This window comes from Takifugu rubripes, chromosome 17 (genome assembly GCF_901000725.2).
Source record: "Takifugu rubripes chromosome 17, fTakRub1.2, whole genome shotgun sequence".
Lineage (NCBI taxonomy): Eukaryota > Metazoa > Chordata > Actinopteri > Tetraodontiformes > Tetraodontidae > Takifugu > Takifugu rubripes.
Window position 1 is genome coordinate 9,724,835 of NC_042301.1, and position 10,764 is coordinate 9,735,598.

At 41.5% G+C, this 10,764-nt stretch overlaps 1 protein-coding gene across 1 annotated transcript; it reads left to right on the forward strand.

Annotated features, from left to right (window-relative positions):
* The first annotated feature begins 736 nt into the window (after window positions 1-736).
* LOC101071151 (syntaxin-10) lies at window positions 737-9,280 on the forward strand. Its single transcript, XM_003972266.3, has 9 exons — window positions 737-848; window positions 1,302-1,377; window positions 2,351-2,444; window positions 3,900-3,994; window positions 5,284-5,346; window positions 5,665-5,766; window positions 7,087-7,193; window positions 7,439-7,533; window positions 7,610-9,280. Exons 1-9 carry the CDS (start codon window positions 784-786, stop codon window positions 7,684-7,686), a joined length of 774 nt encoding a protein of 257 aa, XP_003972315.2. The 5' UTR covers window positions 737-783; the 3' UTR covers window positions 7,687-9,280.
* The last annotated feature ends 1,484 nt before the right edge of the window (window positions 9,281-10,764 follow it).

Below are 10,764 nucleotides of genomic sequence, written 5' to 3' on the forward strand. Positions count from 1 at the left end.
CCCACAGGAACAGAGAAAGAATGAATGGGAGGAGCAGGAAGGAAAATGTACAAATAGAATTTGCTGAGCATGCAAGTTTCTTTACCCAGCAGCAATCAAAAATTCAAATGGTAATTATTGTGATTCAATATCATATCAGAAATATCACACTTTATCTGATATGTATGTATGTATGTATGTATGTATGTATGTATGTATGTATGTATGTATGTATGTGTGTGTTGGTGTGTGTGTATAGCATTATTTTTAAAATTATAATTAATTATTTAATAGAATTAATTATTAATTATTATTAATTACTGAATTTACTGAATTAATAACTGAGGAGGTAAGGTCTGACAACCTCAGCTGTACGTAACTGGCTCAAAACCGAACTGTCCTAAAAGTTTAAATGGAAGATAATGTAGGTCAGATTATGCCATATGAACTTCTGCATTCCCCCAAATGTAAATATTTACTCATTCTGTAAGCAGACTTCAGAGCAAAACCCTCTGTACCGCAGATTCCTGCAATTTACCGTAAAGGTTGTCCATGATTGCGCAGCTGTCACCATGGCAACTAATCTTATACAGATGTAAACTGCACCTTAACTCCACTTCTGCCAACACGCATCCGGCTCGTTTATTGAAGCCATATTTATTTCGGGGGGGGTGGGGGCTTTATGCGTGAGCCAAGTTTTCATCATCTGGGACTGAAGAAAGACTTAATTTTGTTTTTATCCTTGAATAACTATCGATTTATACATCGATGACGTAGTGGCTCGTCACTCGCTGCCTTCTGCGCATGCGCGAGCTAGAAGCGGAAGAACGCAACATGTCTGTAGAAGATCCGTTTTTCGTGGTCAAGGGGTAAGAAATGAACAGAATAAGTCATTCGGTGCTGAGTTTCTTCGCGCGGGTTTATTAAAGTAGAAACCTGGGTTTGAGAAGAACAGTGAGTTTGGTGTTTACCTGACGTGTAAGTCTTGAAACATTTGCAACCTTGGCTAATCGGCTAGCTGAAGCTAACTAGCGTCCACGCTAGTAATTGCACCGTGACAGCCAGTGTTGATGTATGGCAGCAGACTTCGTCTCTGCACCTTGTTATTACTGATAATTGTTTGTTTAAACTCTTACAATGTGAAACTGGTGATTGGCTCAGGTGTCCCGCCGTTGATATCGTGATGTGAAGTTAAAGAAGGATGCAAAGTGTAGCTTGTGTGTTTGTTTTGGTGATGCGATGGCGAGTTGCTACGTCAGTGTCACGTCAGGGTGAGGTCAGCTGGCTAACCTGACCCCTGCTGTGCACGTTTGTGCGTGCAGGGAAGTGCAGAAGGCCCTATCACGTGCTCGGAGCCTCTTTGACAGATGGGAGGAACTGCTACAGGACGGGACTCAGGTGAGCAGCTATAAACCCCATAATTACACTCTCTGAGCAGCACATGTACAACATATACATCCGGCCATATCCGCATTTGTGTCACATCTTATTACTATATGTTCTGTTATTAAAAGTGATATCATAAATGCAAATTCTAACATTGAAACACACCACACAACAAAGATAAAACCTCTCAAAACAGATTGAATAAGTCCTCTGTTATAGTAGATTTTTGGGGTATTTAAAATATCTGCATACTTGTGTATCAGCATTGTGTATTTGCATTTGTTTCTTGTTGACTGGAAATGCACAGGTTAACATAATAGTTAGTCGTGTTACCCTTTTCCTACAGCTTTGCTCCTAGATGTGCAGTGATTAATCATTCATCATTCACATCAGTGAATGCACCTCACTACATTTACATAGTCAGCATTATTCATTTAGTGTGTGTTTGTCAACATGGTGACATAGTAAAGGTAAGTCAAATAAAGGTAAAACATGAAAAAATTACTAGCTGTTAGGCTAAATTAAAACTGTTTTCTACCTGCGAGATTAAAAACAGAGTAATTTCAGAAACTCTCTAGATCAGCTAATCTTCTATTTTTTTTACCAATCTGGGGATGAAGGTCTTAAAAATGATACACGAAGTTGTTTAATCCATAAATTGTTTTTCGAATCAAAAAGCTCTTTATTTTATTCCCACTTCCGAAAACCTTTAAAAGGCTTTAACGAAGAGAGCATTTTGATAGAAGGACTTTGTTTGCAGTGAAAGTTCGGTTTTAGACTTTCATGTCCGCAGAATTTAGTTTTCATTATAGCATCCCACCAAAATTAGCATTGATTAACATTCATCGTTGGCTTTAAATTAACTGAACTCTTTGGCCACAGGTCAGTCAACATGATAGCACATGTATTAATGTGTATAATCAACTTCTACTTAGCTTGTACTAGTGCACATGAATTAATAAATCAAACCTTTTTGCCATCTCAGGTCAGCCGTGATGAACTGGACTGGAGTACCAATGAACTAAGGAACTGTCTTAGGGCCATCGAATGGGACCTGGAAGATCTCAGCGAGACCATTAGTATCCTTTACACTGATTTAAAAAACAATGTATTCTTGTTTTTGAATGATGAAGTGATTTCTCATCTGACTGAACAAACAGATTCTTTGTCACTTGATTTCGTTCTGTTTCTGAGGAGACGCTACAGAGCTGAGCCATTTTTACTGATGTGGCATTTAAGCAAAAGTAACAATCACTCATATAAAAGCCTCTAGCTGTTGTCAGCTGCTGTTTACGTCTTCAGGCAGCGAAGTCAGTCTGTTTCTATGTTGTGACTGGACTTGTTGAGATGATTCATGACTGGAGTTATTGTATTTGATTTGGTGTGGTGCAAGGGCATGGAGATGGGGATTTGTTGTTTACAGGGTTTAATGAAAGAGCTGTATTTATTCAAGTGTTTACTCAGTTTGAAAAGGCATTGTGTTTATACTTGTTTTTGGCATTATTAATAGAATACTCACTAATGGAGTAATAGTGGACTTATTTTCCCAAACTCAGCCGGAACTAAATCCACCGCAGCAGAGCAGATGTGCCATCAGGCATTTAGAGCCTCGGAATATGTCATGAGGTTGTGTGGAGTGTAGCCCCTAATCCTGAAGGTGCCAGTAAGTGTCAATAGTAACTGGTTTGCATACTGCCAGTAGACCATAAAGCAGTGGTCCCCAAACTTTTGCCTGTGAGGGCTACATAACTTTTCCCCTCTCTGATGGAGGTCTGGGATCAGCTTGTAAAAGAAAAAGTGTGTCGGTCGCAGGGGTGCCTAAACGTAAAAATGTATTGTTTTCCAGAAAGCCACACATAACCAAATAAGGCCAGAAAAACAAATAACACTATGAAATAAATAATTACCAAATAACCCTCTCTCGGGAAATAAATAGCACAAGTCAGCAAATAAATAGCACTAGTTGTGCCGTGCTGTGTCCTGCACGTCTGTGCTCTCCTCCAATGCTAATGAAAAAAGGTCAAATTCTTTCGTCTCTTGCTGCAGCTGGGCATATACATTACCCCCGATTTCTTCAATGCGTCTGGGGATTGTACTTTCTGACAGACTCATGGCATTAAATATGTCTTTCTTCCCAGGACACACCTCTTCCGCGACATCATTCATACATTTCTTGACAAACTCTCCATAAGTGAAAGGTTTAAAAAGGTCAAATACAAATGCACATATATGAAGGAAAAAAATCAAAATGCATCTCTGGTATTGTTCAGGAGCCTGGCCAAATTTAGAAGCGGGCCGTATCTGGCCTGCGGGCTGTAGTTTGGGGACCACTGCCATAAAGTATATTCCAACTCAACAACTGTTATCAGGAATAGTGATAAATTTATGTACTGTTACAAAATAAATAGAAACACTACATCTGTGACACTACAATGAACCCTTCCCATTTCTTTCCTCTTCATCTTTCCATCTAGTGAAAATGAATTAGTTTAATTTGATAGCGTAGGCACCATTTATTTCTTTAACTGGTTCAGATATTGTGGAATCCAATCCTGGAAAGTTCCGACTGGGTGAGAGTGAACTTAAGGAGAGGAAAGACTTTGTGGAAAGAACCAGGAAATCTGTCCAGGTAAAACTCTCATTTGATTATTTATAGGATTTGCTGCTTGTTGTTATTCCCCAGGTTTATCTTTTGTGTGTGTGTCAGTTCATATGGAGGCCTTTCTGGGCTGTTTCAGTGGTTTGAGGACATTTATTCTGGAGGTACTGCTGTTTGTGACCTGAAAACACTGCCTGGAAGGCTGTGGGTGTGATTTGGCAGCTGAAGTGTTTCAGACACAAACACACAAACTGTAGGTCAGACAAAGCAGTTAATCCTGTTCTTGCAGCAGAGCAACTGAAGTATTTTGAGAGGCAGTGTTTTCATTGGATAACCCTTCTTGATTCACCTAATTGATTTTCTCCTTTTGGTCATTAAGTAAGTTGTGCTGACATAATTGTTATGTTGCTTTCACATTCAGATTACCACATAAACATACTACAGCAACATTTCCCCCCAACTTCCAGTCCATCATTCTTTTCAGTCATGGTTTTCCAACAGTGTTTAATCACAACAGGAGTTGTGAGTCACCTCTAACAAAGGCAGGTTTTGCCAAGATGCCCTGTTTGAATAGGCATCCAGAGAAATTAGTTCTATGAGCCAGAATAAAGAGTTTTGTGAGGGGGAAAATGACCTATTTAAATTTATTTTGAGATAAGAATAGAAAATCCAAAATTACCATGATGGTAACCAATTGATGTTTTTTGCTCCAACTGACCTCGTGGGGGTAGCAGTGCGCCTGTGCGGCCACTAGTTTGCAAAACAGATTAAATAGAGGCTCTTTGGGTTTATTCAAATGTTATAGCACATGTAATTTAGTAACACAGTATAAGTGAACGTTAGAGCGGAACCATTGTGTGGGACTAATGGTTTCATGACGGCATAATTATTTTAGCGGACCAATGGACGTAAAGCGATCGTTTGTAGCGTTTATTCATTCAGGAGGAGGGAGAAGATTCGGGCAAAAAGAGAAAAAATAAGATTATTGACAGAAACGAAAAAAGCAGCTTCAGGGACAGGCCAGAATGCTTAAGACGACGAACGCAGAAGTGAGACCGAACACATTAAGAAGACATCGAACCACCCTTTGAAGGATGCATAGTGAGTTATCCGGACAGTTTACTCATATTTTTTGTTTATCAAAATTCTTGCGAGTGACTGGTGTGAGTTACTGGTAGAATTTGAATCACTGGATGGTAGAAGTAAAAATATATTTTCTGTGTGTGTGTGTGTGTGTGTGTGTGTGTGTGTGTGTGTGTGTGCGCGTGTGTGTGTGTGTGTGTGTGTGTGTGTGTGTGTGTGTGTGTGTGTGTGTGTAGGAGATGAAGGAGCAGCTGTCCAGTCCTTCTGCTGTGGCTCAGGCAGAGAAAAAGAACAGACAGGTTAGTGGATGTTTCGCTGTTTACACTAGAATAGGTGGCACAAATGTGTTGAATTAGTTACATGTTTGGAATTCTCTAACTTATCTCTAACTGTAGAGGTCTCAATGTTAACTGTTGAGCCCATGATGAATTGACTAAATAAGAATAGAAGTGTGAAGTTAATCCCATCTGAAACCACATGGTTATTGCAGACCTCTGACCTTATGTTTTATTCTAGATATTGTCCATAGTATAAACTACCTTAGGTAATGTGTATGTGGACAGACATTGGTTGCATGTAAGTCCAGTGTTGACATCATGTCACATGTCTTCATCCAGGCTCTGCTGTCCTCAACGATTCAGGACAGGTCGTCCATGTTGGAGGCTCACATGGTGTCTGCTAACTCCAGATACATCGAAGAGCAACAGGAACAGCAGCAGGTAGACAAACAGTGTAAAAAGCAGTCGAGCTCTTTGTGGCTCTTAATCTATAATAACACTGTCGCTTTATTTAGCAGTTCAAGTTAAAGTATGTCAATTAAATTAAATGACACCCAGAAAATCCCTGAATCGACCTGTTTGACCATGTGAAGAAAATGCATTAAAGCCTTCCACTGTGTAGGTTTCAGGTTTGAATCCCTGGGCTCCTCTTGTTGTGGTCAAATCTGTTATGAAATTCAAAGATTTATTAGTTGTAAACTCACTGACTAGGAGGGTTCATTTAAAACCAGAACATGACCTCAGAGCTGTAGTCCCATTCAGAAGATTTAGAGACCAGACTTATATCTGGTCCAGAGAATAAAACTGAGCGGCTTTGCTCAACCAATGTCCCACCCCGATCACTAACATGTGCGAACATGTTTGATGCGGACTCTCTCTTGCTGGTTCTCAGGTTCCTTTGGAACGCTTCTGTGGTTTTTGAAGGAAGTGCCTGGGGAATCTGTCGTTCACATCTTTGATTTGATTAGAGAAGAGCTCTGTGCATCTTAAACAGGCTTTGAAAATGCTGATGAACATTAGTGGTATCAATATAGAGCAGTGCTTCTCAATTATTTTCTGTTACGCCCCCCCTAGGAAGAAGAAAACATTTTGCGCCCCCCCCGCCGTGACTATAATTAGTATCATTTGTCTATGAAATTGTTATAAGTACACCTCTGCATAACATTGTATCCTTATTAATATTAAAGAAAACAAAAAAAGAAAGAAATATAGACCAAAGCGGGATGATTGTTGCCAATATTCGGCATGTTTTTGCCGAAAAAACTCAAGCGGCTGATCAGCGTGACTGGGGTGTAATGTCTTTAAGTGACGCCTTCATTTATTTGGCTTCATGCTGTCCTGCCAACATTTTTAGACACAGTAAACACACCGGTCTTTCCTCGTCTCCCACCGTAGTCGCAGTGAAGCCAAGCGCTATATATGCTTCGTCATATTTCCTCGTCTTAGCTTTCGGGAGACTTTCGTATGTCTCATTATCTCCGTCTCTCTCCGTCTTTCTTTTCATCACTGTTAAGTATTTTTTCATGCTGTCTCTTGGTGGTTTGTTCACTGCACTTTCTATCTCTTGCTCTGTGGTGTGTGCGCGCGGGATGTGCAATTACACTTTATTCTAGTACGGCAAAAAAAACCAAAACATGTTCATCGCCCCACTATTTGAGAAGCGCTGATATAGAGACAGGATTTCAGTCATTATAGCTGGGACAGAAGCAGTGTTGATCTCTCTCTCTCTCTAAGTATGTATGTATGTGTGTATGTATGTAGCTGATCATACAGGAACAGGATGACCAGCTGGAGCTGGTGTCAGGCAGTATCAGAGTCCTTAAAGACATGTCAGGACGCATCGGAGACGAGCTTGATGAGCAGGCTGTGTGAGTTTACACACACACAAGCAGTCACCTGGTTCCGCCTAACATGCGCAGTGGTGTGAAAATATTTACGTCCATTCTGTTAATTTTTTTATTATTTTTTTGGATAACTAAAATCCGGTCTCATGTCAACAACAGTCTCCTTTGGAACTACAGAAGATTTAACTGTGGGGAAAAAAAATGTCTTGCTGCAACTTGGTTTTTAAGTCCTACCAAATGTTTTTAAAAATGACGCTGTTGTCTCTCAGTATGTTGGGGGACTTTGGAGAGGAGATGCAGCAGACATCCTCCCGCATGGACTCTGTCCTGAAGAAGTTGGAGAAGGTGTCGCACATGACCAGCAGTGAGTGGACGTGAAAGATCCACGGAGCTCCTCAGCCTAAGCATCACGTGACTAAAACCGTGTTCGTCCTGGTCAGGTCGCAGGCAGTGGTGTGCCATCGGGGTCCTGGTCGCCGTCATGGTTGTGGTCCTCATCCTCTTCCTTGTCCTCTGATGTCGATGATCCAGAAGGTTCCACGGCGTGGCGGACAGACGCAGGTCTCACCCCTTCCGCTTGAGGAAAGAAGCTGGTGACTCCTCAGTGAAACAGAGCTGCTGAAGCTCTCAGCAGGTCCAAAAGTTAATAATAGAAACTATTAAATATATTTCCAAATTTAATTTCCATGGAAAGAAAAATTACCTGATGACAGTGGAGAATATTTGCCTGCAAACATGAACACTTACAACAAAATGCAAGTTTAAGTGAGGTTTAATGTTGGCCTACCTCCTTATGTTTCATGAGTTGTTAAGGTTCTTCAGTGCTTAAAGGTCTTCAGCTGTTATTAAACACTAATCTGTTGGGAGGGAGGGGCTGATCTGGCTCTTATAGGTTTGGCTTTGTCTTCTTGGCTGCTTTGTCCATTATGGGGATGAGCACATGGGTGAGTTGCTAGTTCATTGCAGGGCCCTGTGGGCTTAGTACTTTATTGGTACTCTGGGGTGTTCTAACCCAAAACACCATCATTTGTCCAGCACTGGGGCTTGAACTGGCAACCCTCTGCTTGTCAGCTCAGACTGAACCACCACCCCGGCTTTTAGAGGTGCTGTTATCTTTTAAGACGCAGCAGAATTCCCTGTTTTTAAACACCCACTCTGATTTCTCCAAAGTTGTAGGGCTTTTAGGTCAAAAATTGGACTTTTTATTGGTGAAGAACTGTAGGGAACACTTTGTTTTACTGAAGGCGTCACTGGCGGGGCCGCAGACTTGGTGCCTGATTAAGATGCTTGTTTTAAAGGCGCTTCACGGATGGTGTGACATGTTTGAATAGTTGCAGCACAATGCTGATGTAAATGATGCTGTCTGGATCTTGGATCTGCCAGATGTTGTCCTTCAGGTTCAACCCTTGAAGGGAAAACCATGCAGATTGGCCGTTTGAAGCTGGCGAGGGCAGCGTGGGAGTTTTTGGCGTGCCTTAAATATATTTTTATATTGTGAAATGTGTGTTATGTTTCTGTGCCTACGCGTGACTCAAGGTGGGGGGGAAACTGGTTGTGGTCCTTCCAGGCTGGTTTGGGTCTGGACCCCGAGGGGTGACAGACCCAAACCAGCAGGACGGTCTCTTCTTTTCCCGTCTTAGTGATTTCTGGGCAGGCTGTCAAAGCAAACGTTTAGGCTCACAGCGCTCCCTGCTGGAGGCCGAGAGTCGGTTCAGGTCACGTCGCTGCAGTCGTGTGGTTCTCACCAACTTTTAGGCAGATTACCCTCATTTTATCTTAAAATGATTTGAGATCAGATAAGAGATCTTCACATTTCAGAAGCTCAAACCAAAAAGTGATTTTTCTGCTGTTAAATTTGCTTAGTTGAATCAAGATTGAAGATGTTTGACTGTTAAAAAGCCAGATCAGAACAAGTGGCGCAGCTTTTCAGAGACGTGTTACACATTTATTCACATCTGACGACCAAACGAGTTCCCTCAATCACCTTTTTGAATTTTTGTTAACGATCCACAAGATGTTTTTGTACAGTTTTGCTCTTGTACTTGTCTTTTGAATGTAATGTTTGCCAAAACAGATTAAACACACATTTTATCTGACATCATTTTGCCAGATTCGATCTCACAACATTGTGCAAATGAATCTTAAATGACAAAAAACCTCGTTTCTATTTGTCCACTAGTGGCCGCTATTCAAAACCTCCAACAATACCAGTTGTTTTAAAGACTTCTTAAAAGGTCAATAAACACACCACGCATCTGTAAAGTCAATCCCATTTGTTAAAAACCTTTTTATTAAGATATTCAGATTTTTTTTCCCCCTCCCTCATTTTTAAATCAGTCTGGTTCATTTTGCTCTTTACAGTAGTTAATGTGCAATTTATTACTGGGTCACAGTTAGGAATTCACAAAGTTATTGGCACTTGGAACACATGGGGAAAACACTGGCATGTACAAGGGGGGTGGGGGTAGGGCGGGGATCGTCATCGGTGGGATGGGGCGGGATTGACACGGCAGGCGTGCATGTGTGACAGGGCAAATGGGGGATTCTGACATCAGCAGATGCTACTGCACAGGTTTGACTTAAAATTCTCTTTACTTCCCAAAAGCTCTTCTTATTTCACTTTTATTTCTGGGTTATGAAGGATAATAAAGAATAATACCTCATGCTGCGAGTGCACATCTAACAATCAAACTCTGATAGTGCTTCTATGTTGTAATGTACAGTCTAAATATTTATATATTTATAGTGTAAAACAAATGACAGGAGGAAAAATAAAGATCGTTTTCAACCAACTCCACCAGAGACAAGGACGTGGGGGTAAATAAAAAAAAAGTCATTCGAAGTTGCTGTGATCATAAAAAGCCCCACCCCCCCATTCTGTAGCATAATTTTGAGGTAAGAATGTGTTGACATGGACTCTCAACATGTGTGTAACCTGTGCCGTGTGCATTCAGATGGTCCGGCAGCGCTCTGCTGAGACTCCCGGCTTGGTTCCTGAAAAACAAAAATGTACCTGCTGTTGCCGTGGCAGCCGCGGGGGGGCTGTCCACGGCGCTGTGGGTTAAGGTCTGCTATGGCTGAGAGCTCCCGAGGTAAACTTTAGTTAAAACTGCATCAGCGACACAAAGACCCACGTGCAAGCCCCGCAACACGCCAGCAGGCGAGCGCGCGAGTTTCTGTCTCAGAGGTTTTACCTGTTTCTATTATACATATACAGTATTTATATAGATATGAGAGTATTGTTGTCTCTGGTGTGTGGGGAAGATTTCTGAAAGACCCGCGGAGTCCGAGGTGCATGAAGGGGAGGAGGTTAACATGGAGGAGGCTGAGAGGAAGGGAAAGAGAAGAGGAGCTGAATGAGGGTCGGCTCCTCTTCCTTTTGCGGCTTCATTCTCAGCTGTAACTTTTATTTTTTCTCTTTTTTTTTTTTTTAAAAACACACTTGACCACACGGCTCCTGATAACGGAAGGAAAAAAAATACACCCTCTGGTCCAAAAGTAACAGGGACAAGAGTGTGAAGCCTAGCTTCTGTCTGGCTCCTCCCAGTCTCAGAATTTACACAAGCATTGATTTTCTCTCTTTAAACTGACTGGA